This window comes from Zootoca vivipara, chromosome 16 (genome assembly GCF_965207765.1).
Source record: "Zootoca vivipara chromosome 16, rZooViv2.hap1.1, whole genome shotgun sequence".
NCBI classification, from domain to species: Eukaryota; Metazoa; Chordata; class Lepidosauria; order Squamata; family Lacertidae; genus Zootoca; species Zootoca vivipara.
This window is the reverse complement of record NC_142599.1, coordinates 11,267,371-11,294,839: the sequence shown is the minus strand read 5'-3', so window position 1 is coordinate 11,294,839 and position 27,469 is coordinate 11,267,371. Positions and strand designations below refer to the sequence as shown.

The 27,469-nt window shown below is 41.4% G+C and overlaps 1 protein-coding gene across 2 annotated transcripts; it reads right to left on the bottom strand.

Annotated features, from left to right (window-relative positions):
• Positions 1-105: 105 nt before the first annotated feature.
• ANKLE2 (ankyrin repeat and LEM domain containing 2) lies at positions 106-25,551 on the bottom strand. 2 transcript variants are annotated; one of them, XM_088659460.1, is made up of 13 exons: positions 25,453-25,551; positions 16,516-16,962; positions 14,681-14,872; positions 14,150-14,343; positions 12,968-13,156; positions 11,048-11,170; positions 10,708-10,774; positions 10,214-10,410; positions 7,463-7,569; positions 5,738-5,931; positions 3,213-3,948; positions 2,965-3,096; positions 106-2,237 (listed from the first exon to the last, which is right to left on the bottom strand). In XM_088659460.1, exons 2-13 carry the CDS (start codon positions 16,949-16,951, stop codon positions 2,015-2,017), a joined length of 2,790 nt encoding a protein of 929 aa, XP_088515586.1. In that variant the 5' UTR covers positions 16,952-16,962; positions 25,453-25,551; the 3' UTR covers positions 106-2,014. The 2 variants fall into 2 exon arrangements, with proteins under 2 accessions (XP_088515586.1, XP_034955217.3); XM_035099326.3 differs by having other exon boundaries at positions 25,022-25,519.
• Positions 25,552-27,469: the final 1,918 nt, after the last annotated feature.

Sequence of the window (27,469 nt, the reverse complement as noted above, 5' to 3'; positions counted from 1 at the left end):
CTACCAGGTTGCCAGCGATATTGCTCAGGGGCTGGGGGGCGAGAATGAAGTCCAATATGCAAAAGAAAATATTTGCAACACACAAGCACTAAATAGAGGCAAGAGCTTTTTAAATAAACAAATTTAATAAGATTGTTAAAAATTCACTTGAACACATTGACATAAAGGACTTGAATGTGAATTCTAAACATTAATATGTTTCTAACACCAACCCTTTAGACACCCCCCCCCCCGGGCAAGTGTTACAAACTGATGGGCTTGTGCTGCTGCAACACAGGGTTATATCCAGTGTGAGTCATACTGAGAGTACACCCATTGAAATTAATGAGCGTGACTAACTTAGGTCCTTTAATTTCATTGGGTCTGCTCCAAGTATGACTTGGTCACTACAACCCCTACTCTTAAATACAAAAAGGTATGCATAACAAGGATAAAGCAAAGAAGTTACAACAAAACACTGTCAATTTCTTAAAGTTGGTTCTCTTCTAAAACCAACAGTCTGAAGATTCTAAGCAAGAATGCTCTTTATGCACCATAGAGAGCTTCACGTAAGGGAACAGTGGCATATATTCGCTTAAAGATCAGTGAGTGTTGAGAGCTTATTTTCAATATTGTGGAAGGCTTCGTACCTCAGTGTTTTTAGCAAGCTATTTTAAGTTGGTTTAGATTTCCTAGATAACTATATACCATGGTGAAAGATTTATAAAAGCTGACTTCTAAATTAAGCACCTCTAAATATTCCACTACAAAAGTCAATAAATTACTTCTATAGTCTCTTGTCAAAGTCATAGAAACCTATATTAGAAGGCAGCTTCAATATGTATATCTGTTGAACAGCACTCTAATTTCTAATTTATTGGGAAATTATACAGAAAAGAATAGTCATGTAAGGGAATTGAGGTGCACCCAAGAGAGGCTGTATATTTCCATGCCCATTTAAACAATGGGATTATGATAAAGACCCAGCCAATCTGGAAATATTTATTCTGTAATTTACATTTAGACCACCTACATTAAATATACAAAATAATAAATGGATGGTTACAGCATCTCTTCAAGTCTTTAAACTATAAGGGAACAGCTTAAAAAAACCTCCATCCAAAAGTGTTGGAAAGTTAAACATGGTTACTGCTTACATAAGATAACAGCACTTATTAAAAAGCAAGATAAAAATGTTACAAAAGGCACTAATAAAACTGGAAGAATCTTAAGTGCGGTTCTGGAGTTTTGTACCAAAACATCATACAAAATGCTCACACTTGATATAAGGAAGCCACGAAAGCTCTATGTGCAGTAGAGATCTAGGCTACTAAAAAGGCTTGCAGTGAATACAGAAGGTCTGAAGAAGTCATTCCAAAATGTCAAAACTTCAGCTGCCCGAAGGTTGACATTTTAATGGCAGCTGCATTATCTATTCCAGAAGTCTCCAAAAGGGAATTAGTTTTCCTGTAGCTAACAAACTTAACTTTTAAATGAAAGGCCAATGCTAATGTGCCCCCCTCAACCCCGAAGAACAGCAAAATCTGCCCATGATATTCATTTCTATCATTAAGAACATAGGACACTAAAGTGTTTGGCTCTTTTAAAATATCTTTAATTAGATAAATTAACAAACCATAAATTTGCAGTCTACATACATAGAAAAGAGCTTTCCTCCTTTCAGCTCAACTGGAAGACCTTAAAACTTGACAACTTGCCTTGAGTTCCCTTTAGTCTACAGTGAAAGGGATCCCAGTGAGAAGCACTGTACAATTAGTAAAATGGACATGGATAAATGCCCAAGAAAAGTAGGTTCTAGGAAATTTAATTTAATTTATTCATCTGCAAATCACCAATAATCCGGTAAATGGAATAAAAAATATTTGCTACTAGCAGCCCTTTCTCTGACAATAATAAATAAAATGAGTCTGGGGTACATTATTTGTGTGTTTTAACACCCTATTTTACCCCTTCCTTTTAAAAATACTTAACTGAAATTTTTAAAAGAGTCACATTCTAATTGATGAGCGGGTGCTTAGAAGTGATGGCGCTTAGATAACATAACATAGTTCACATATGCTGGGCTGTACCATCCAGGGCTCCCAGAATCAGGTGAGAAGCTGGCAGCACCTACATTGTACTTCCCAGGACTACCAAATACTGGACTGCTCTTTCCTGGGCTACAGCATGCCAGACCACTTGAAGGGCTTGAAGCTATTTGAGACTTGAATCTTCCTTTTATTGATGGAGTTGACCAACTGGAAGAAAAGACAACACTTTTTATATATCAGGAAAATGTAACAAGGTGGGGAAATTTAATTGCTGTGAGAACCTTTGTTCTAGATATCAATATTAACACCCACATATAGTTGAGACATCATATTTAAATGGGAGCATTTATCACGGAGTATCATTTGTAAGTAAATTGGCTGTTGTCTTCTAAGAAAGACCTTGTCCAGGTGGTTATGCTTTGAGTACACAAATAAAACAGTTTAGTTGTTCTTAGTATTATGCAAGAGTTGACACTTGCTCCTCTAGCCTAGAGGTCAGCCAGGTTCTGGTGGGAAAAGTGGAGGGTTCATAAGTCTTGGAGCTGTGAACCCTTAAAGTAGCTGCAGAGTTTTGACCTGACCCTGTGTTTTCCTCTGTCCCATCTCCAAGCTGGAAGTAAACACTTCAGCTTGTACTTGCACACAACAGGATTGCCAACTGCCTGTCAAGTACAGAAGAAGGCACTATGCCTCTCCCTCATGTTTCAAGCTGAGGAGAGAAGGCAGAGGGAATTTCCTACCCTGCCAGTAAGAACTAGCTACTGGGGAAAGTTGGGAAACATACTGGCCAATTAGTTTGTTAGCAAGCATTATGCCATGCCACAGTCGCCACATTGTAAACCTATAAGCCCGTATCACACAGACCAGGTATAGTCCTTATAGCAAGCCATACACATGGAGCACATCAGCTAACTTTTATTGAAACCAAGTATACCTTTGCCGGTCAGGAGGAGCGTAGGACTGAACGGACACACTCCACTTGTAAACAGCAGGGTATTTTTGTGGGTCAATCTCCAACCCATGTAATGCTGTTAACACATCATTGTCCAGCTTTGTAGGCTGCTCCCTAGAGACAGAAAGGGAACCAGATTAGGAAAACAGAATCTGGCAGTGCCACAATCCCCAATGATTATTGCCCACAAGACAAAAGGTCAGTTTGTTAAGCAACAGTCCATTTCATACCCTAAGAGAAACAGCTGCTTGGCTTTTTCATTTGAGGGTGAGACTTTGAGGAGACACTGCGAGGACATCTCGAACTGCAATTCAGAATTGCAAGACTGTTTTGTCTCCCCTCCCCAGACATCAGTTTCTGCTGACAGCCTCCCCGCTTCTAGTGGTGTTTTTTCTCCTGTCCTTATTTTTGTATCCTCAGCAGCTGCACCTGCCTTGAGAAGCGGTGAATAAGTCTTAGTGAGATGGTCCTTAGGTTTTCTAAGCTGCCTTGTACTTTCCATCTGAGCACTCCCACACCCGCTTTTTGTGGCAGCCTGGCTTGGCTTCTCTGGTGAACATTCTCCTGCCACCATCTGATCCTGACAAGACAGCTTATCAAATTCTTCCATTAAATTGGAGACCGGAGACTGAAGGCACTCTTCTCCTCGACTTGGGTGCCTCCTATGAGGATTTACTGTCCTATCACTGGTCACAGTGCTACACAATCCATTTTTACTGGCAGGAACTCCTTTCTCCAAGTGCCTATCAGAAGTTTCTGCTGTAGGCAATATGCTTTCAGTCCGCTCAATGGACAGGATGTCACACTCTGAGCTTCTGATGTCAGTGATGGTTGGTTCATTGGATGCAACGGTTCGGCTGCAATTTCTGGCAGCATTCTGCCTGTTCTTGACTTCTTCCAAACTCATATCATCATCATCAAGAAATGCCCCAACGGAAATAGAATTGCAGCTTTTTTTACTTTTGCCTTTAAAACAAAATAAAAGAATTTTGGTGTGTGACATCTCATTTGCCTGACTAGTCAGTTTTTAATAACAAACGTTCTATATTCCACTTTGTTTCAAGTCAGATTCAAACAAACAATGTTACCCCACCCAGCACTGCAATACAAATACAGTGGTACCTCTACTTACGAATGTTTCTACTTGCGAACGGAGCTCCGTCCGCCATCTTGGATGCGGTTTAGATAGGATTTTTTCTACTTACGGATTTTTAGATAGGGTTGCTTCGACTTACGAATTTTTTCTTGCAATGCATTCCTATGGATTCGACTTACAATTTTTTTCGACTTACGAATGTGTGTACGGAATGCATTAAATTTGTAAGTAGAGGTACCACTGTAGCATTCTCCAATCAATACTGGAAATTGAAGATTTCCAGCTACTGGCTCACATGTCCTGGCTTCATTTTAGCTACCCTCACTCTATACCACGACTAGGAATGCAAGATGGGGCACAATCACCCTTTACCTGTCAGATACTGCTCCCTGAAAGATAAGGGCTGCTGACTTGAAATCTCTAACCAAAATAATGTCTGGAGTGATGCTGCCTTGGCTTGCACTCAAGCAGTAGCCATATTATATGAAAACCTAATTGAGGAAGCTTTGTACAAGTATCTGTTCAAAGTCTGATGCAGCTCCTTAGAGGTCAGAAAACTACCTAGGGATGAGAGAGCTGGGCTGTACCTGCACAGATTGGAAAAGTTTTGGGGAAACATCTAGCCAGAATCTGGTAATGCTCAGTCACCCTTCCCTTATACCCAATGAGTGATATCCAACTAAGTCATAGCTGACTAAGAGCAGACCCTCTGAAATTAATGGACTTAAAGAGTGACTCATGTCCATCAATTTCAATGACCACTCTTGCGTATGACTGACTAGATATTGCCTATTACATTAAGTATGGGGACAGACTGAACACAACTCCAGTATTTTCCCATTTACACAGCTACAGCAATTCCTGTGCCTCATCCTTGTTGCAGATGGCATAAACCCAAATAATCCATCTACAGGCTCTTGCCTTCATAAAACTTGGGAGTTTCCCCCCTTAAGCTTACAAACAAAACTCATCACAGTTTGGGGGGGGGGATAAGAGAGACTGAAGTCTTCAAAAGAAATATTATTTACACTGTTTAGAATACAATCTATTAATTTGTTCAGCACCTCTACTATAAAACAGTTTGATACAACTGTGGGCAACTGTCACTTTGACCTAATTGTTCCAGGTGTAACAGTGGGAATGTCAGGAAGGCTACGGAGTTTAATTTGTACCATGGAAGGAATTTCTGAAAGTCCCAGCAACATGAAAGCGATTTTTTAATTCTTTGGTCCATACCCAAGAACCAGACATCTTAATTTCTGCATTTTTTAATTCCCAAATATACTAACAAACAGTGACCTTCCAGTTCAATACTGGCCTCAAGGATTGGCATGAATAGGCATTTGCCTAGAGTTCACATCCCAGCAGGGGCCCCATTAACAGGAGCCCCAGAGACTTACTGCAGGTGAGGAGGTATGTTTCACTGTGAGAGGGAGCCCCACAGAGAATGCCTTGCCCAAAGGCCCTAGAAAAGCTGCTGCCAACACTGCTCTAACTTATACTTCTAAAGTGTCCTGTGCTCAGCAACTAATCTAACACTGGCAAATCTCAAAACTTGAGAAATTTTTATTAGACTTATACTGGAATGTCTGAAAAATGATCTATTCAGTAATCAAACATTTTCTAACCTTCAGCTACTAAGAGATGCTTTGCTCTTACCAGAAAGCTGTGGGGTTTTGTATCTGTTGTGGGTTTCATTCTCCCCTTTCTCTTGCTGAGCCTTATAGCTCATTTCCTGTTGACTCAGGTATGCTTCTAGCCTTTGTAACCCCTCCTGGGAAGACAGATCAACAAAACAGCCCAGAAATTCCCAGTATTCAACCCACGGGAACCCCAGTTCATGAGCTAACTCCCTGCAATAAACAAGATAGAACGAATCATTTGTGAAGATATAAAATTGACAAGTTTACTAAAACACATGTTTTAATTAGGCAGTCCCAAGCCTGTACAGCAACTGTAAAAATCCCTTTAACAAGCAAATTCTGCACCAAGCATGACCATAAGCCTTCACCAAATTAATTTTTATTTTTAGTTATAATTCCCGCATTTTCAAAAAACAATTCAGAATAATTTCCATCCCATCTTCCTTTCTACTATCAAAGCATATGAGCAATCTCAACAGAAATTCTATTATTGAATGAAACCTTTAAAGACACATAAAATACTCTTAGCACAAAATGAATTAAGCATTCTATGAGAAATAGACAGAAGCTTTCCAAAAACAGTCTACTAGCATTGCTCCTGCTTCTGCAATGTATTTATTTGGCATTTACAAAACACAGATGATACAAATAAGGTCAGGTGGGAGGAAAACTGAAAACGTGTAGAAGAAATGGTTCGGGAAAGGCAAGATGCAGGAAAAATGGGGATTGCCTGACAAGTAGAGGATGTTCCAACATGACAAAAGACATAAGCATGCAAGTGAAGGAAGAGTGGGAAGGAGAATAAGATAGGGAATGAGCCAAAGTTGCTAATGGACCAGAAGCTTGACACAGATTTGGAAAACATGGACCCAGGACAAAACAACACAGTGACTTCTGCACTGAAGACAGAATAAGCAAAATGAGGAAGAGGTTTTAATAAAGTAGGCTGTGTATTATTGCGTGAGCAAGACCAGAAAGGATAAAAATAACAGTGCAGAATTCAACATTCTTAGAATGTTGTTCATATGGTTGCAGAAGTCAGCTTTTGTTGGGACGCTATTTCAATTTAAGCACAGTGTTCACAATCCTGGATGCTGTGATGATCAGAGCATGGGCTAAGAGTTTTAGCAAAGGTTGGACATTTTAGTTGCAAAACAAAACGATTGGGAGTTTTTTGTCTTTTGAAACATTCTGGGCCCTTAAGGAGTGAGAGGGATGAAAAGCTGCCATGGATACATGTCATGGAGGTGCAATTGAAGAAGACAGAATGACAGACTGCATGGAAATCAGGAAACAGATGATGACAAATCTTATAGAGGTAGATTTGCAGACAGTCATCATCAAGTGATCCTCACAGAGTTGTTATAAAGTCATTTTAAGACCCAGAATATGCTTCAAAATGGACTCTTTAAAAAGCTTGTGTAAAAGTTAATTTTGTTTTGTTTTTATATTGTAAACTGCCCTGTGATCCTCGGATGAAGGGCAGTATAGAAATTTAAAAATAAACAAACAGTCAATTAAGTTAACAGAACACACTGCCACCTCCAAAGTTCCATCCTCCCTCTGACCTAATGCACAGACAGACCTAAACAGAAGCTGGGAGCTTTCTCAATAACTGCCTAAGCCTCTCCAGATGCAGTTTGTTCTCATCCACAGCATTTTACCAAGTTTTGGTATTTAATACAATTGAATATATTTTATTCCTGTTGCTATATTGTTTCATGCATTAATTCTGAAGTACCTTCCAACTCTTTCAACGCCTCTTTCCACATCAGATTTTCTGAGATTGTTAAAAAATCCTGCTCGCTCTCGAGGTGGAGTCTTCCAAAGTCTGTGGAACTCTTCTGCCTTTAAGGGAGGAGAATTGCATTCAGTTACTGTAGTTCTAGAGCAGGCTTCCCCAAACCTGGCCCTCCAGATGTTTTGAGACTACAATTCCCATCATCCCTGACCACTGGTCCTGCTAGCTAGGGATGATGGGAGTTGTAGGCCAAAAACATCGGGAGGGCAGTTTGAGGAAGCCTATTTTAGAGCAGGCATGGCCAAACCTGGCCCTCCAGCTGTTTTAGGACTACAATTCCCATCACCCCTGACCACTTGTCCTGTTAGCTAGGGATGATGGGAGTTGTAGTCCCAAAACACCTGGAGGGCCAAGCTTGGCCATGCCTGTTCTAGAGCATGCTAATTTTCTCTTCCTAAAAATCTGAAATGAGCATCTTTTAGTCTCCAGAACCATCCAGCTTTCATGCAAACTTCCAATCAACTTACATTCCATCTGATGTAACCCTTCTTTGTGATGCAGAATTTGCTTCAGCATAGTACAGCTCCCAACACCAAATAGCCTTGGGCCACATGGATGAGGCCCACAATGTAACTTCCAACAGCAACACAGCCCTAGTTTTGGAGAGAAGTTGTGCTAGCACTAGAGGAGCTGCAAGATTAGAATGTCCCAAGAAACATTACTTTTGCAACACCGGATTTCAGAAGCACAACTTCTACCGTATTTCCTACATTTTAACTGACTGTTTTTGAACAATTACACAAATGCAGCATAACACCTATTTTATTTGTTTTACCAAGTTAAAGCTATTCTTAGTGACGATCCATATAACCTCGTCAAAGGACACAGTTTACTTCAGTGTGTCCACCTTATCAGTGTTACTGTCTCTGTTATGAGAGTCTACTCATTAAACTATATTCAAAATGAGTTCTTACTCATTTATACAAAATACCAAGAGCAGGAACGTGGATGGCGCTGTAGGTTAAACCACAGAGCCTAGGGCTTGCCGATCAGGTAGTCAGCGGTTCGAATCCCCGCAATGGGGTGAGCTCCGGTTGCTCAGTCCCTGCTCCTGCCAACCTAGCAGTTTTAAAGCATGTCAAAGTGCAATTAGATAAATAGGTACTGCTACAGCAGGAAGGTAAACGGCGTTTCCATGTGCTGCTCTGGTTTGCCAGAAGCGGCTTTGTCAGGCTGGCCACATGACCTGGAAGCTGTACGCCGGCTCCCTCAGCCAATAATGCGAGATGAGGGCCGCAACCCCAGAATCGGTCACAACTGGACCTAATGGTCAGGGATCCCCTTTACCTTACCAAGAGCAAAGCAAGCTTTATTGACTTTTAAAAACTACAGAAGCTTACACTAGTTATCAGAGGTCTAGAAATTAAGAGCATAAAAATGGGTTGTTCCATTCCCCCCATCAATATAGCCATTACACTCTTCCCCCAATACCTCTTTTTTTGTATCTTGCTTGAGTTTGGTTTTTGCGAAATTTCAGTAATTTCAATAAGCTTGAAATGAAAAAATAAATTGAAAATATCTAATTATTTCCAACTACCTTTTCCATAGCTGACACCTGAGGACAGCAGTTATTTTCTATGTACTGTATTTTTGCATGTGTGCTTAAGATTATGACACTGAAGGGCAATTAATTCCTCTGAGCCAATATGGTGCTTGGCTACACAGATAAAATTGAGACCTCTAGGGAGCTATTATTTTGTTAGTTGCAAAGAGCACCCAGTGTGGCACTTTATAAATGTAGTCCTTTATAAACAAGCTGTACTTTCAGATCTATGTAATGACAAATAAACCTAAGTCCAATTTTAACATAACCAAAATTAATAGATTGGCTTGGGCTGCAAGAATGCACTGCCAGTACCACCTGCACATACTCAATTCCCCCTCCCCACAAAGTGAAATTGTTAGATAACCCATGCTAAAGTAAAACAAGTGCCAGACTGTAAATGGGCCTGCACTACCCAGCAAAAGCTCTGCTGGATGGCACAATGAGGATGCAATGGAGGCAGCAAAGTATGCCTTCTTTGCTACCTTCACTGCCACTAGGTAGGTTCAGTGATGAGTCTTCACTATGCTTTGATTGCATCCAACTGGAAATTTCCTCCACTCTCCTTCAATCAATCTCCCAGCTTTCTTCACTGCAAGTTCTCCAAGGCTAGTTTTAGCCCAGATTGAGAAGTGTCACAGGAAATGTTAAACCCACAGAGTGGGGTGGGAAGAATTTGCATGTGAGGAAGGTCTTTACAATATCTGGGTCTGAAGTAAGCACACTAACCTCACCTGTGCCCCCAAACCTGTAGACCAGGGGTAGGCAACCTAAGGCCTGGGACTCGGATGCAGCCCATTCACCTTCCCAATCCAGCCTGCGGACGGTCCGGGAATCAGCGTGTTTTTACATGAGTAGAATGTGTGCTTTTATTTAAAATGCATCTCTGGGTTATTTGTGGGGCATAGGAATTTGTTCACACACACACACACCCTCAAATATAGTTCGGTCCACCACATGGTCTGAGGGACAGTGGACTGGCCCACGGCTGAAAAAGCTTGCTGACCCGTTGTAGACAGTTCTACAGAATGTACCCGATTCTGCACTTCTACAGGTGTACTTGATTTCATTTTAATCCAGGTTTATGATAGCCCGAAGTAACACCAAAAAAGAAGAACAAGACCAAATATTTTCTTGGTTTCTATTACCTTAGAAGGGCTCATTGGGCCTCCATAAGCCCTTACTGTCAACACAGGATCTTTGGGGCTGGCAAAATATCTGGGTAAAGAAGCATGAGGGCTATCTTCTGGCTGATCAGGTGACCAAGGTGCTCCAATCACAGGTGGTCCGATCACAGGTGGTGAGGCATTGTCTTCTGCTCTGAAGAGTGGCACATAACACTGACCTAGGTTACAAATAATTGAAAATGGTGTTAAGTTTCTAGGAATGTTTATCATACACTTAAATACTACCGAGGCCTGTGGTTTCAATTTCCCTACAATTCAAAAATAAAACACTCACTTGATACTAGATCATTCTGTTTCTACTTCAGAGACCACGTAAGTTTTAATTAACACCCCAGTTGCATAAAATAATATATGCCATTTGTTTCTGGCGTCATCCAATAAAAAGTTAAATGATGATACAATTTTTGGTATTACATCTGCAGAACCTCTAAAGACAACCAAGATTAAATACAAACCTTTCAAGTCTTCCCTGATTTTCTCTTTCAGATCCACAGTTTTATTTTTACTTCTTTCACAAACAACCTGTTAGAAAAAAAAGCATCAAGGTATCGGTTAAAGAACAGAGAAGTTGCACATTTTGTACTGATCTATCCATTTGGAACAGCTCAATAGGCAGCACTTCTGCCCCAATAACTTATAGGTTTAACTAATAAAACGTCACTGCAGGCTACAAATAATTTGGGGAGGCTTTTGCCAACTTACATGGCAGAAAACTACCAGAGAGTACCAAGGTAAAGAACAGTCACATTTAAACAAAAACCAAGGTGGTCATAACATGTTTTAAGGACAACTTACTTGTGATGGAGTTTGGTTGTACTTGTTCCTTGGGTTCTTTACAATATCTGGATGTGAAGCAAGCACACTAACAACATCTGCGTTCCCAAATTTGCAAGCAAAATGTAGTGGTGTATCAAAGCCCTGCAAAAAGAAAAAAATCAATTATTTCCTTTTCTGGACCCTTGTTTTCACCTAAGTATATATGTGCATTTGGAGAAGCCGGTCCATTTGCATGGTTGAACAAGATCTATGTGATGCTCACTTGAGATATGTGGAGAGGTATGTGTATGAATAAATTAAGAGTTGGGATGCACATAACCATATATTAACCCCAATACTGCAGGAGTCCACTGATTGCCCCATTTGTGGGGCCAACTTTAACCATTAGTGTTCTCTATTATCCGACTAGACTTCTGGAATTTAATTACCTCTTGAGATCCACCGCGTTCAGACGCTTGCCTCATTTAGATGAACAATGAAGACTTTTCTTTTTAAGCAGGCTATTTTGGGGTTGTTGGTTTTTAATTTTTTTTTTAAAAAAACTTTGATAACTCATTTAAGTTGCAAAATACAGTGGTACCTCTGGTTAAGAACTTAATTCATTCCGGAGGTCCATTCTTAACCTGAAACTCTTCTTAACCTGAGACACCACTTTAGCTAATAGGGCCTCCTGCTGCTGCCGCACCGCCAGAACATGATTTCTGTTCTCATCCTGAAGCAAAGTTCTTAACCTGAGGTACTATTTCTGGGTTAGCGGAGTTTGTAACCTGAAGCATTTGTAACCCGGAGTACCACTGTAGAGTATGGTTGTGTTCACCCATCACATAAACCCATAAATTAGTGTTTAACTATAGTTTAATGGTGCTGGAGTTTTATGTTTTATAGTTTTATGGTGCTGGAGGAGACTCTTGAGAGTCCCATGGAAGATCAAACCTATCCATTCTTAAGGAAATCAGCCCTGAGTGCTCCCTGGAAGGACAGATCGTGAAGCTGAGGCTCCAATACTTTGGCCACCTTATGAGAAGAGAAGAATCCTTGGAAAAGACCCTGATGTTGGGAAAGATTGAGGGCACTAGGAGAAGGGGACGTCAGAGGACAAGATGGTTGGACAGTGTTCTCGAAGCTATGAACATGAGTTTGACCAAACTGCGGGAGGCAGTGCAAGACAGGAGTGCCTGGCGTGCTATGGTCCATGGGGTCACGAAGAGTCGGACACGACTAAACGACTAAACAACAACATAGTTTAATACAAATGAGCAATGCATTGGTGGCCCCCTGCTTAAATGTCCACATCTCAGTCCTCTCCAGCTCCTGGGTGCACAGGGAGTAACAAACCACATACTGCAGTTTGTTCTATCGTCCAAACCTGAGCTGGGTTAAGCTGCAAACCAGGCCTGTAACTCCCCAATTCTAAAACTACATACTGTATCTAAAAACATTACTGTATCTTGCCTGACAACAGGCCTCCACGGGATAATCAATAATAACAAAAACAAGAGATAAAAAATGTTGCTTTAAAAGGCAGTGGTGACTGAGGAAGGCAGGGGGAGGCAGTGATGTGGTATGTCACAGTATGTGGAGGTTGCTACTGCTGTCCCAACTGCTAATATGGCATGAAGTCGCACTGGCTTTTAATTAAGCCTGCGCTGGAGCTAGACTAAATTACTTGCACTTTATTTGTCTCAATGAGACAAATTAAGTCATGACTAACTTTTCACATTAGTCTAACGGAGCTATCTTTAGGCTGCAATCCAGTCCTCACTCACCTGGGCCTAAGTCCCCTAGAACTCAAAAGGGCTTAATTTCCAGTGGATATGCATTGGTAGCCTAGATCCAACCTCATATGTTCTTCATTTAAAATGACAGGCTAGTGATGTTATTCTTCAGTATCCAACACAAACAAAAAGAAAATGAAATCAGTTGGACACTGAAACTCACCACTTTATCTGGTGTGTTAAGATAAAGGTCAACAATGTATCTGATGCGTTTCTGTAACATTATCTCATCATCATCAGGATACATCAGTCGCATAAATTCAGGATTTTCCAAAGTGTCCAATAGCAACCGGCAGATACCAGCTTGATTCTCCTTGGCTGCAACATGCAGGACATTGTATCTACAGCCTTCCTAAAAAGAAATAGACACATATTCACTAAATATGAAATCTGAACGATTTGCTAAAGATGAATACTGTACACTTACAGCAATGTTGTTGTTTTCCCCCAGATCTTACATACACAAAAATTCAGGAAACACAAACATATAAAGCTTTCAGTCTACCTGGAGAACTCTATACTAGCAAGCTGATGGTGTTAGGTCTCAGAGGGGAAATCTAAGTATTTGGAAAACAGCAAACATGGAGCATTTGGGGATACTAGTAAAGCCACACAACAATCTGCTCAGAGAAGAAGCCTCTCTCATGTTTATGCAAGTTATTGCTACCATTTGAGCCTGTATGTTCAGTTTTTGCAGCTTAAAGCAGGCATAGGCAAACTCGGCCCTCCCTCCAGATGTTTTGGGACTACAACTCCCACCATCCCTAGCTAACAGGAACAGTGGTCAGGGGTGATGGGAGTTGTAGTCCCAAAACATCTGGAGGGCCGAGTTTGCCTATGCCTGGCTTAAACTGTAGGGGGAGAGAGAGAGTAGAGCAAACCCATTTGTAACAAACAGGAACAAGATTCTGTGTTTTTTTTAGCACAATGTTGATTGAAAGGATTGTTGCAGATGGAAGATCTGCATCCCATGTATGTGTATTTGTGTGGCGTCTCATTTCAGCATTTGACAACTTTTTTGGCATGTAGCACCCGGAAGGGAAGGTGTTGGTGGGGCCACAAAAGCTAGTCACCTCTTGGTTATAGGCTTTCCAAAAACAGCCAGCAAATTTAGATTTATTTTTTTACTGATTTTGTTTTCAATATCATTTTTTAAAGAAAGTGAAGCCCCAAAGTACTCTACATGAAAGAAAGCCTCCAGAAGCAGCACAAAAAACCACTGTAGAACTAACACTATGCCCATCTCTTGTGCAGATGAGTTTTGAAGCCATTTCCTCGGTTGGGGAAAGGATGCAAAGGGTTTAATTCAAACTTCATTTTGGCAAAGGCCAAACCATTCCCACACCTGAACAATTGTCGGGTTGTCTCCAGAGCCAATGAGATAGCGAGGATTACTCCAGATAAGTTCCAAGAATGCTGTTTCATCTCCTTTCTCAACTGCCTTCCGAAGCTTGGAAGTAAGATCCTGCGTACGGGGACTTTTATAACTGTTGGCTCTCTCTTTACTAACTGTTTCCATCTCAGGAGAGCATAAGCCGTCTATCAAAATAAAAATAGTATTCTAGTCATGATGTGATCTTTGCTCATGAAAGTGTGTCAGATTATTTTATAAGCAAACTCTGTATACTTATTGTTCAGAACTTCTAGGCAGGTAAATTAAGAACAGATCCTTCAGCATTAATTTTAAAATCAAAGATATTTATAAGCTTTAAAGCAGTTTAGGAATTCACATGATCCCTGTCATAATAAAGTTCTCAGAACTACATTTTAAAAGCAGAAAAAGAACAGCACCGGTATTCTAAGTATAAACTACACCAACTCCAAAAGCCACTTAAGTAGTTAAAGAATTGGAAAACATTTAAAAGCCCCCACTTACCTCTGTTGAACACTGAATAAACTTTCACAGGTGACAAAGATGAGGGCTTGTTTGGAGATGGGAAATAGTCGCATATGCCTTTGGCAAATTTCTCTGCATCTTCCCTATTTGTGAAAGCTTTAAATCTTGAACCTTTTATCATTTTAACAGCTTGCAAGGCTTCCTTTTTATCCTCATATACATGCACCCTCTCTGGAACAGAATCAAATCAAATTAGTTTATTTCCATCGTGGTAGTCTGCAGGAGAAAATGCTCAAATGAGCTCAAAATTGGCTTGGTGAATTTTACTTTCAGGAAAAGAGACTTAAATTCTTATACTTTTAAAAGCAAATTTGTAGTAATGTGCCAAATTTTGGGGGTCTTACAGAGAAAGAGAACAATCGTGATAAGATTGCACTAATGCCTCAAATCTGGCTTATTACAAATCATTCTCATCATGGTTATGATGCAACCCTAAACACTTTTTCATGAGCAAGCAAACAAAGGACAAGCAATTGAAAAAATCCCTACCAAACTACATCAATGTGGCACTGTCAAAAATCTTTATTGAACACAGTTCTCATTGCCTAAGGCATGCATTCTCCCACTCCCATCCAGAATATCCTCTGCTACTATAATAAAAAATAACGATATATTGAGATAAACTAGGCTAATTCTCCAGTGAAGTTCTGATATTTGTACCCATCTGGTATTCTTGCAGCTTAAAAAAAGTATTTATATATTCTAGGACTGACTCCATAAATAGCATGAGTCTCCTAAATACCTAATCTCAAATCTAATCCCATACCAAGTAAGGGTGGAACTGAGATCAATCTTGAAATATTTTGAGCATCCCAAGAGCTGTTATGTCATCCTTGGTTGTCAGGGATTATGCGAGAGAACTAGTTACAGGTAGGTAGCCGTGTTGGTCTGAGTCGAAGCAAAATAGAAAAAAAGGAAAAAAATAGAAAAAAGTATCTGAAGAAGTGTGCATGCACACGAAAGCTCATACCAAAATAAAAACTTAGTTGGTCTTTAAGGTGCTACTGAAGGAATTTTTTTCTATTTTGCTTCAAAGAGAGAACGTTAGATTCTCTAGTTTCAGGCTTGCAGCAGTGTTCGAAACTCCCATTGTATTAGGCGCATTTTGCGACAGGGAATTTCATTACAGCAAGCAATTTCTGAGCTCTGGACGTAGCACTGTGCCTAAGATTTCAGATTAAAACTGCAGAGTGGAAGGAAAGGAGGACCCTTTTCTGCCTCCCCACTTCCAGCTACTCTCTAAAGACTGGAGAAAAGACCCTCTTAAGAATATTGGGGGGGGGGGCAGGGGAAGGACTAGATCATGTGAAAAATGAACACAATATTTTAGCTGCAGTTCATTCATTCTCAGCTTTGAATTCTTGTTACAAAAAAAAAAGCGTGCCTAGACATTTCATTGTTGTGCCCATAACTAAGGTTTAAGGTGCCATTTAGCTCCTAGCTTTCATCTTAGTTTCTAACACTGGCTTGCAGCACCTATTGAAAACTGCTTAACTGAAAGAATTTCCTTTCAATTTACTTCCCAATGGAATGCTTATTAGTAGATTACCAACAAACTCCTCTACAGTAATAATGAATATTAAAAAAAACCTAAAACTGGAAATACATGAAAAGGTTATATTTTAAAAAATTTAAATGCTGGCTACCCTGGACATTTTATAAAAGAGTGGAGTACACATTTTAAATAAATAATCTGTAAAATAAATTAACCACAATTACTATTCTCCAATAGCACCCTTTTTCCTCCATGAAAGGTACATTTGCTTAACTTGATCTTTAACTACACTGCAATGGTAAAAATAAAAATAAATTACCATTTCTTGTCAATATATCATCATAAACCGGACATACACCATAGTATAGCAGAGGCTCCTTAGATGGAGTCTGAGAACTGATCAGAGAGTCATCATCTGCCTTGTGCATTAGAGCTTCCTCTTCTGGTGGGTTCAAACCCATATTGTACCCAAAATCACCATCCTCAGAGGAGCCTATGTGACCATTTTGATTCCTTGAAGGTTTCTTTGTTTGCAGTTGGCTCGCATCAGCTGCAGCAGTTCCAAGTGCACCATTCAAAAGCGAGTTTTTTGCCTCTAATTCTCCTTGCTGTTCCAATAGTGCCTGGGCCAATCTTTTTTCAAAAATTGATCTCGTTGTAAGTGTAAGAGGCCCCCATTTCTGTCCAGCTTTAACGATCTCTTCTCTGAGCTCATCAGAAGTTAGCTGCATTAATCGTGATAAAATAGCATCCATTGTTACCGTTCCTAGAGAGGAAAAAGACAACCACCACCAAATGAAAAGACAACCAAACAGATATTAGCTTTGAGGGCTCAAATACTGAAGAGCAATTTCTCCTAATATGTCAGCTCATTGTTATCAAAGAATAGGCAAGTGAAAGGTAAAGGGGTACCGTATTTTTCCATCTATAAGACACCCCCTATTTTTGGAGTCTCAAAATTTAGAAAATACTGTAGGGGGATTGAGCTTTTGGGGAGGATTATTTGGGGGGCTGCCAGCCATGGGAAGCCATGCTCTGACTAGAGCGGCCACGCGCTCTGCCTCGGCGGGCTGCTGCAGGTTTCCAGCAGGAGCGCTGCCTCCAGGAAAAATACCAGAAATATCAGAATGGAGAACCAAGATTTGTGAATTTATGGCAATGGCAAAATTCATGGCTTCAATTAGAGGCAACTCCAAGCAAAAAGTTAAGAGAGAGTGGGAGTGTGTAGAGACATATATGGAAAAATATGGAAATGGAAATAAATTTTAATATAAACATAAAAGGAAATACTTGCAAGGATACAAGATAATAGTACAAAGGATAAAATCATTAAGTACAAACAACTGTTAACACAACAAGAAACAATATAAATACCAATAAGATCGCACATGGGTGAGGGAAAGTTGAGAGGGAGGGAGGGAAATAGAAGGTGGTATCTAAAGAATTATTAAGAACCTTTAAGAACGTGATATAAAAGCAAAAATGATATATGTAATTGGAAACATGTTGATTGATTGTGGCTGTAAGCTTTTTATTTTCAAATAAAAATGAATAAAAATAAACAAATGAAACTTTGTAAGCTCTCAAGTTTACAAATGTTAACTATCAACAAGGCCAACATGTAATTAACAAATGTAGCTCGATGGCTCCATTGGTAAAGCATGAGACTTAATTTCAGGATTGTTGGTTCAAGCACCGCACTGGGCTAAAGATTCCTCTTTGCAGGGGTTGGACTAGATGACCCTCAAGAGTCCCTTTCAACTCTACAATGCTATGATTCTAATTCAATAGAGGGGTACAGCACTAAGAAAGAAACCCCAGTATTAACCCCCTTCTCCATTTTTGTAATATTTCCTAATAATTTCAAAATTTTACAGGGAAATATTTAAAACAGTGGGTTTTTTTCCATATATACCTACTGTCAATAACTGACAGAATTCAAAGCTATGATTCAGTAAGAGCCTCTTAGGAAACCTGTGTATTCAAATATATGAATTCCAGCCTCAAACAATTTACTCTGTAACTTCATAGAATCGTAGAGTTGGAAGGGACCCCAAGAGTCATCTGGTTCAACCCCCTGCAATGCAGGAATCTCAGCTAAAGCATCCAAGAGAGATGGCCCTCCAACCTCTGCTTAAAAACCCCCAAGGAAGAAGAGTCCACAACTTCCCAAGGGAGACTGTTCCTCTTGTATAGTAACTACACACAGTTTCTCAAACTTGAGTCTCCAGCTGTTGTTGGACTACAGCTTCCATTATCCCATCATCCCTAGCTAGCAGGACAAATGGTTAGGGATGTTGGGAGTTGTAGTCCAACAACAGCTGAAGACCCATGTTTGAGAAACACTGACTAATGTTAGCAGCAAGAATACTGAGCACCATTTCAGTACTTAGTCATTAAGCATCTGGCAGGAAGCTTTAGATCCACGTCTGCTCTTCTACTTAAAAAGAGAATGAAACAGATGCAAAAATTCAACCATAAAAGGAAAACGGGAAGTTTTAAAATACATGAGAATAAATGGAATATTTCAGTGGGATAAGAACATCAAATATACTCAACCATTTAACCTACTGCCTCTATTTTTAGGTCACAACAATCTTACTGCCCACGTTCCCAGTGAAGTTAATAATTTCAAACAAATTAGCTACTTATTAACATTCAAAGTAAACTAAATTTATTCTATCAAAGGAGAATTAACTTGTCTCAAAAGGGAATTTACTAAGAACATATTAGACAAAATCAATAAGCATGTGTTGTAAGAATTTACGAGAATTATCTAGGTAAAGGGTCCGATTTTTTCAGATAAAAGAATAATTGGTTGTGCTTAGATTCATTTCATAGACATAACGGAAAAACTGATTTAGATTATTTGTAACTTAAGAGAAGCGTCAAAGCCACACAAAAAATGGAGGGGAGTCAAAGGTAGCAGGGATTCAAGTTTGTTTCGCAGAACAGAAAGAAAATGGCTGTAAGGAAAGAGAGATGAAAAGAAATACAAATGCAATTACTTTTCTGAGAACGTTGGAAATATTTTTTTCAGTGCTGTGGGAGAAAAAAAGGAACAAACACTCCATCATTGATACATCAGAAAAGGGGAGGGTTATACAGTGGTACGTCAACTTATGAAGACGATCTGTTCCACGGCGCTCTTCGTAAGTCAAGGTTATCGGATGTCGAAGCGCCCGTTCTGCGCATGCACGATTTTGCACTTCTGCACATGCGTGGACCACATGTGCCACTTCTGCGCAGGCGCAGAGCGCACGCGGTGAAAAGACTTCCGGGGTTGTCGAAACCTTCGGAAGTCAAAGCATTCGTATGTCGAGGTACCACTGTACAGGATTAACATAGAGGTAATGCTTCGGGGGTGAAATGGTACATCCTGAGTACCCACTGGAAAAGGACAATAGAACCTTGGTTTGTATAGTCTGGAGCATTTTCTAAGCCCACCTGGACCAAAGGTACAAATCAGCAGTAGAATGAAGAGAAGACAGGATTTTCTATGAATTTCCAAGTGTGGAGGAGACCTTGTTTAGGTGCCTCCCCTTCCCATTCCTTAACAGTCCCCCATTCGGAGATAGATTTGCATTAAGGTTCTGAAAGAACAGCCCTAGATCTCAGTATCCTGTTGAAAGGGAAAACAAACAAACAAACAAAAAAACTACCCAAGAGATGAACTCAAAGTGGGAGTTCTGGGATATTTACCTCTGGAATGAATTTTGCATGTTAGATTTGGAATGATGGCCCAGCACTTGACCCTTTTGTTTTCTCAAGTAACCCCTGGAGTCAAGGACACATGAGGGTTTTTTCGTCAATGGTTCCAAGTTTTACATAAAGAAGTTTTAATTTAAGTTTCATGTGCAGAACATACTTTTGTCACCTCTTAGTTAAAACCTCTTATTTCCTTCTCTTCTCTCTCTCTCTTTTTAAAGTTGACATACCCTCTGTGCATGTACAAAGTTCACCATTCAGAAATCTATTGTACCATTTAAAAGTGTACCATTTGAATAAAGGAAGGGAAGGGTGAGGAGTAGATTTTAAAAATAGGGTTAGATTTAAAATGAAAACAGAAAGCCAGCAATTTACGCTTTCACCAAAACCAGCAATAAAAATTGGTCAAATTAAATTTCTGTTAACTCAGTGCTAATGGATCATCTTTCTTGCACCAAATAAACATACCTGCAACCCAGGCAAAGAAATTGGGAGCTACTGCCTCCTTTATGTACAGGAAATTGGGGTGCGGGTCTCTATTAAAAAATGTGGGCTATCATTATTTTGTGTGCTCCCCCTCTGGTCATTAGCGGAACAATCACCCACCCCCTTATGTATGGGTAAAATGCCCAGAGAGTCAGAATTCATAAAATTCAAATTTTCATTAGTAATTTCAGCCATGGGCAGACTAAATTCCCTGCCCCCCTTATGAATGGGGAAATGCCCAAAACTCATCCATCCTAATTATGAATTTTGTAGGTGCTTAAACTTTGGATAGATTTTGAAGTCTGAATTTTAAACAATAGACAAAACGATAAAAACTGTTAGATAATCACTCAAATGCTTGATATCACCAGCTCTGCTTGAAAACATCACTGCTTTCACCTCTCACGCTTTAAAACTCTCCATTCTAAACTCTAAAAACCAATATTTCCATCTTTCCTTGCCAGAAAGCAAAGTTGGGCTGAATTTCAACCCATCACCACACCAGGATTTAAAAATTACCCTCCATTTCTTGCAGACACATTGCCTTTCACATAGCCATAACTGGCAGAGTTGGAAGGGACCCTGAGGTCACCTAGTCCAACCCTCTAAAATATAGGATTCATAGCAAGATTTGTACTACCAAAGACACACATACTTATGTACACAGACACAACTGGGGAAGGAAACACAAGCTATGAATCTATTATGCAAGCACGCACGTGTACTAAGGGCAAAATAAAAGTACCAACTTTATACCGAACCCATTAGCAGATCATAAGATAGTTTGAATGAGAGTTTACTTCCTTAGACTAAAGAGTGCAAGTTCCTAGAGAAATTTTCTTTAAAGGAAGATACAAGTGAACAGACAGTTTTCCTAAGATTAGATTAGATTAGTGAGTCTTTTATAAGGATAGCGTTAATTCAAGAGCTGATATAACCACCCCTTATAGTGTAGCAGGCAGGAAAGTTGCTGTGGGACCCTCGGCAATTGATGACCAGTTGGAGGGTTTCATAGCTATTTAGCAGCACCAGACAGCTCAGTAGCCAGGGTAGGCCAACGGCTGGGCCGCCTAGTAGTTAGCGCAAAGGAATAGTAGGCAGATCACAGCGGTGACTGTGGGATCTTAGATCCAAGGGTTAACGTGTCCAGGAGCTCATGGGTGCTGGCTTTATAGTAAGAGAACGGGAGGTTGTGATGGTAATAAGGGAGTTTGGGTAATGGGGCTTTTGGAAAGTGTTTAGGTAAAAATCAGAAGAGATCAGGTAAGATATTTTGAGGGGAGGCTGAGAGAAAAGGGTTACTATTTAGAGTGGAGGGCTGTGGATTGAGAATAAATGAGCAAAAAAATGGAAGAGAGCAGGAAACAGGAATCTGACTGGAATAAAACAGGATTTGCCAACTGATATAATTGCTAGGAAAGAGAGGAAATTTTTATCTGTTTCCTTGTTCTAAGAGGCTGAGTTTTGTTTTTTTTAAGTGTGGGTACCTCTTCAGCGGCAAAAGGAATAAGAAGATATAGTCCGGCCCCCCACAAGGTCTGAGGGACAGTGGATCGGCCCCCTGTTGAAAAAGTTTGCTGACTCCTGGTGAAAAGCATCACCTCTGTTCTACCAAACATTGTGGCAGTTGGTATAAGGTATATTCCAACAACATAATCAAGGTACAGCACTCTTGAGTAATATTCCACTGCACTTTTTCCTAGCACCTCAAGGATAAAGGCAATTCTTTTTTGCCTAAAAACAAAAGTAGAAAAATATTGTGGAAAACTTAAAATACAATATTTGAGTAAAACAGTGTAGGTGGCATGCCCCCTACAAGAAAAAAATCAATTTAAGAGCAAAGGGAAAAGAAATATGGTAAGGAGGGGCAGGTTGAGATCTGAGCTAACTTTTCTGGGCAAGGTTTCTACATTTAAAGAGTCTTAAGAAAGTATTCATGTCAATAAGAATTCCATGTGTAATAGAAAAGTCTCTCAAACTGTGAGTCAGTGCTGGCAGCTGGAATTCATCTTAATAAATGTATTGATGAGTAGGCAATTACTCTGCAAGTGGAATGTTCCCAGGAGTAGGCAGGGTTGCAGTGACAGTTCAGATGTATTAATAGAGATGTAACTATAAATACAGATCTCTTTACATAGGGATGTACATCAATTTGGGGGAAGAATCATCAACACTTATTTATAAAATGCCCAAAATATATACTACTAGGTGAAGGTGAAGTACATCTGCAGGGCAGGCTTTAAAAAATTCTTTTAAAAAAAAGCAATTAGGAAATCTGCAACAACTGGCTAGGTGAGCCTAAAAACAAAAATCGAAAGGTTCAAATAGGAAAACTGAGAAATATTAAAGAAATCAAGGAAGAAATGCAAGAGAGAAAATATGAGACTACAGGATGTGATAAGACAGGCTATGCTGTACAAACTCATCAAGTTTAGTGAGATAAATTTCTGACAGGTTGAAATCTCAAGTTATTAGATCTGAATAAGCAGGGTGAAGTATTTTTCTCTTCCCTATCCCTAGTTCTCTCAATATTCAACAAAAAAATATGCATTCTCACTGCCAACAACAGGATCAGTATGGGGTATCTTGGGTCATATAACCATGTACTTTTAACCACCTATTTGGAATGTTATAGCATATTTTGCCTGGGGGGATTTATTATTTATTGCAATATTTATATCCCCTTTCAGCTAAGGTGTTCCTAGTGGCAACCCCCCCTTTTTTTATCCAAACAACAACACTGCAGTGTGGGTTATGTAGAGAGACTATGACTGGCCCAAGGTCACCCAGTGAGATTCACTGCTGAGTAGAGATGTGAGCCCTGGTCTTCCAGGTCCTACCGGTAGTACCACAATCTCACCACTGTGCCCCACTAGCTCACTGCTTTAAGATGCAAGCTTGGCCAAACAAGCATAAATATTGCTATGGGTTAGTGGGGGGAAAGGGACCCCCCCAGATCCCTGGGCGTCAGGTCCTTCCCCCCCCCCCGCCCAGATTCTTGAGTGCTGCTGACAGGCTGAGCTTGTTTTTCTGCCAGACAGAATGACAAAGGGAGATGATGGTCCTGTTGCCATTAAACCACTGCAAAAGCCATCAAGTCAAAGATCCTACAGGTAACTGACTTTTACACAGATGATTTTCGCAAGGTGTTCTGGGAACAAGGAGGAAACTGGGCAGAAGTCCATGTGCACTGGCTGGGAGAAACTGCACCTCTTGAGCAGGGGGCCATGACTGACTGCTGGACCCAATCTTGCTGAAACTATGAGAGGAGCCACGAGACACTCTTGGGGTGTAACACTCTGCACCCCCCTCTACTGCAGGGTTCAGGTGTAAAATGTGTGTGAATAAACCATATTTCCTAGACACTGCAGACTCTTATGTGCCTTGATCACAATGCTGGGTGGATGCTTGGAACCCCCTGGAATCTTGTTACCGCTGGGTAGAGATTGGGGTGGCACGTAACAATATAATGACACTCCTCTCCAACATGACAACTACTATGAGAATTATGCTAAATACTAGACACAAATTAAAAATAAGGTTGGACAACATTATGTTTTTGATTAATTAAAACAACTGTATGTTATTTCCACATTATCTGCATGGTACATGCTTACGCCAGTCTCCACGCAGCTTCCTCTTTTCTTTCTCCTGTTTGCTTCTCACATTAGAAGGATTTCCACTCTTGCGCTTTGTTAAATACCATACACATTTATTAGTTACAGGTAGGTAGCCGTGTTGGTCTGACGTAGTCAAAACAAAATTAAAAAGGTATGAGCTTTCGTGTGCATGCACACAAAAGCTCATACCTATGACAAACTTAGTTGGTCTCTAAGGTGCTACTGGAAGGATTTATTTATTTATTTTGTCATACACATTTATGTCATTATTATTACTGAGTTTTAATTAAGCCATACTTCCAATAATCATACTAAAATCAATTGTTAGCCATGGCAAACTTAAATTCATCGTTTTGTACACCGCCTTGAAGGCCTCTATTGCCCAAAAGCCTACAAATAACAAATGAGACACACAAAAAACCAAAACCACCATATATAATCCAGGCACCCCCAAACTCAGCCCTCAATATGTTTTGGGACTAAAACTCCCATCATCCCTAGCTAACAGGACCAGTAGTCAGGGCTGATGGGAATTGTAGTCCCAAAACATCTGGAGGGCACGAGTTTGGGGATGCCTAATTATAATCCATCCTACTATTTTTTTAAGACTTAGGGCTTTTTTGCGTCATACAAACTTAAGAAAAACCACTAGGGGGAAATAAAGAAAACATAAAACCAGAGCCACGTCACAGGAGATAAGGACAATCTTAAATGACTATTAAATCTATTAAGGAAAACAAAGTATTAAAATGTAATTTGAGAAGGAAAACAGCACAATCGCATTTGTTGCCAGTTGTTAGCAAAGCACGGACTCCCCACGCACACCAGGGATCATAACTCTACCAAGCCAAAACGAGATACAGTATACAGTATACTGTAATCGTTCAGAGACCCCTCCTTCCTCTCTCCCCACAAGAAAGCCGTGATGCTCAGATGTCAAATGTGCACATGCCATAAAGAGAAGAAGCCGCAGGAGCAGAGAGGTCTGTGGGGCGTCTCTCCCTCTCTCACCTTGGCGGGGGCTCCCGCGGCAGCGCGGCTTCTCCTCGGCAGCAGGAGGCGGCGGAGTTGAAGCGGCGGGCGAGGAGGCCCCCTTGGCGGCAGGTCCAGGGCCTTGACAGCGGCGTCGGCCACCGGGCCTCCTCTCCAGCAAGCGCAGCATCCAGCCTAGGGCGCCGATTACCGCGCAGGCGGCCAGCAGCTCCCAGGTCGGCCAGCGGGCCCACGAAGCCCCCCACAACCCGGCCCATCCCGGCCAGCCAGCAGCGGCCGCCGCCCAGCGCTCCATCGCTCCACTCTTCTTCCCCTTGGAACCGAACGAGGGAAGGAGGGATGAGGGAGCCAGTGCGCGCGCGTGCGCGTACGACTCCCACCGCCCCACCCCCTCCCGCAAAAGGGGAAAAAAAACACACCAGGCCCTTTAAAGGGACAAGTCCAAGTACCTTAGGAAAAGCCTCCCGGCTTCCGTCTCTTTCCCTCGCGCTTTTTTTTCTCCCTCCCTCTCCTCGCGGAGGCGGCCCAGTGCGCAGGCGTATTGCTTGCGAGGACCTACCCTGCAACGGCCGCTTGTCACCGTAAACCCTCCCTACCCGCAAGAGGGCTGTCTAGTGTACTGCCTGGAAGGAATTTTTAGTGCCGGGGGGGGGATTTCCTTCTCCCAAGTGGCGCTTAGCTTATTGAACGGGGAGCGTTTTATTTACACGGGCCCCGGCCCCTGCAAGATTCCTGCATTTGCGGGAGGTTGGACTAGATGACCCTTGGGTGTCCCTTCCAATTCTCTATGGGGTGAAATTCTTATAACACGGAGCCGCTTCCTTACAGTGGCATTCACAGGTTTTGAGGCTGCCTGTTCTTGGTGTGACTGACTGGAAGGGGGAGAGATAAGCGAGGGCAAGGGACTGAGCGAGGATAAAAATGTAAAGGCAAGACGCCCCCCTCCCCCCGCCTGACAGGAATTCCTGACAGGAATTTCAACCCAAAGGAAAACAGATGAGGGAGCATCAGAAGCGATACCAAATCGCATCGAGCCACGTCACGGATGGGAGTGTTGCCGCGGCGCATGATGGGAAATGAAATTTCCCTCGGGAGTCCGGCGGCGGCCTTGAGCGAGGCCCCGCCCCTCAACTAATGCTAGAACTGCATTGATGGGAGGGAGGGAAGCGATGTGCAATACACATTCCCAGAAATAGATGGATTTCAAAGTGCTAGTTTTCATTTCTTTTTAATTTTATGTATCGTTTCCAGTTTTACAAGTTTGTACAGTATTTGAGCGAATACAAACCATACATTTATCACCGACTCCCCTTCTCCATGGTTCATTATATTAAGCCTTTACCGCTCCATATTCTAATTTTTCCATATTTTCTCTTTTTCAGTTTGGTTTCAGTATACAGTACTGTACTTCACGCTGCTAAATTTATTCTAATCCTGTCAATGTTTTAATATGTTTACAATGTTTTTTTCAAATTATCTACAAATCTATTCCAATCTTCTTTACAGGTTCTTTCATCATGGTCTCTTAATCTACTCGCCAAATTAGCCATTTCTGGCAGTTGATCTAGTTCTAGTGTATCATAGCTGGGAAATTCACCTCTAGCCAGTGGCAGTGTTATGCCAAAAGAACTTCGATAAGGTTCCATTTGAGGCCCCTTCTTTGAAGTTGACACTTCACTAATGCTTTTGCTGTTCTGCTACTGAAGGGCCAGTACTTTTATTTAAGACACACATAATTGATATGAAAATAGTTGTATAGTATTTAGGATTCAAATACACAGCACATTGTATAGAGGGGCATGAAGTGAGACACAGGCAGGGGGCCCCATGGGCGTGTAGCTTGCAAACTGTTATCAAATGCCTGCCTTTCTCTACACGCCCAGTAAAGGAGGAGGGGAGTACAAGCTGGGTTCACAGGACCAGATAAGGGAGAAGGGTGTATGGCATTTGGAATACATGTGTTTTTGCAGTTAAGGAAATAAGGTGTTGGCCTGTTTTTGACTGTATAAAAGTATTGCAAATCCAAGGGCGTACCCACCATGCGGCAAGTTAGGGCAGCTGCCCTACTCTAGAAGCAGGGCTGGTGGGCAGAGGCGGAGCACAGCCCGGCGGAGCGCGAGTTCGCCATTCCCGCCGCACCGCGCCGCACCCTCCCTCCAGCTCCCCGGCGCGCCCTCAGGCAAGGCTAAGCGCGGCGGGGAACCAGGGAGCGCGGCGCGGTGGGCGGGAATGCCGAACGCGCGCTCCGCTGGGCTGGGCTCCGCCTCCGCCCACCAGCCCTGCTGCTAGGGAGGGGCACAGCCCGGCGGAGCGCGAGTTCGCCGTTCCCGCCCACTTTGTGGCCCCTCCCCTTCCGTGCCTTGGCCCCTCCCCTTGCCCCCCCCTAGTTTTGATCCTGGGTACGCCCATGTGCAAATCCACAATTCTGTGCAGGTTGCGAGCTGATTGCACTGCACCATTTACTTA

Excerpts from the sequence above, each read along its gene's own strand:
- ANKLE2 (XM_035099326.3), bottom strand. The coding sequence starts at position 25,298 with ATGGAGCGCTGGGCGGCGGCCGCTGCTGGCTGGCCGGGATGGGCCGGG. Across the intron at positions 14,344-14,680 it reads TTATTCAGTGTTCAACAGAG|ACGGCTTATGCTCTCCTGAG; the intron begins GTAAGTGGGGGC and ends TTATTTTGATAG. Across the intron at positions 3,097-3,212 it reads AAGCAGCTGTTTCTCTTAGG|GGAGCAGCCTACAAAGCTGG; the intron begins GTATGAAATGGA and ends TTCTGTCTCTAG.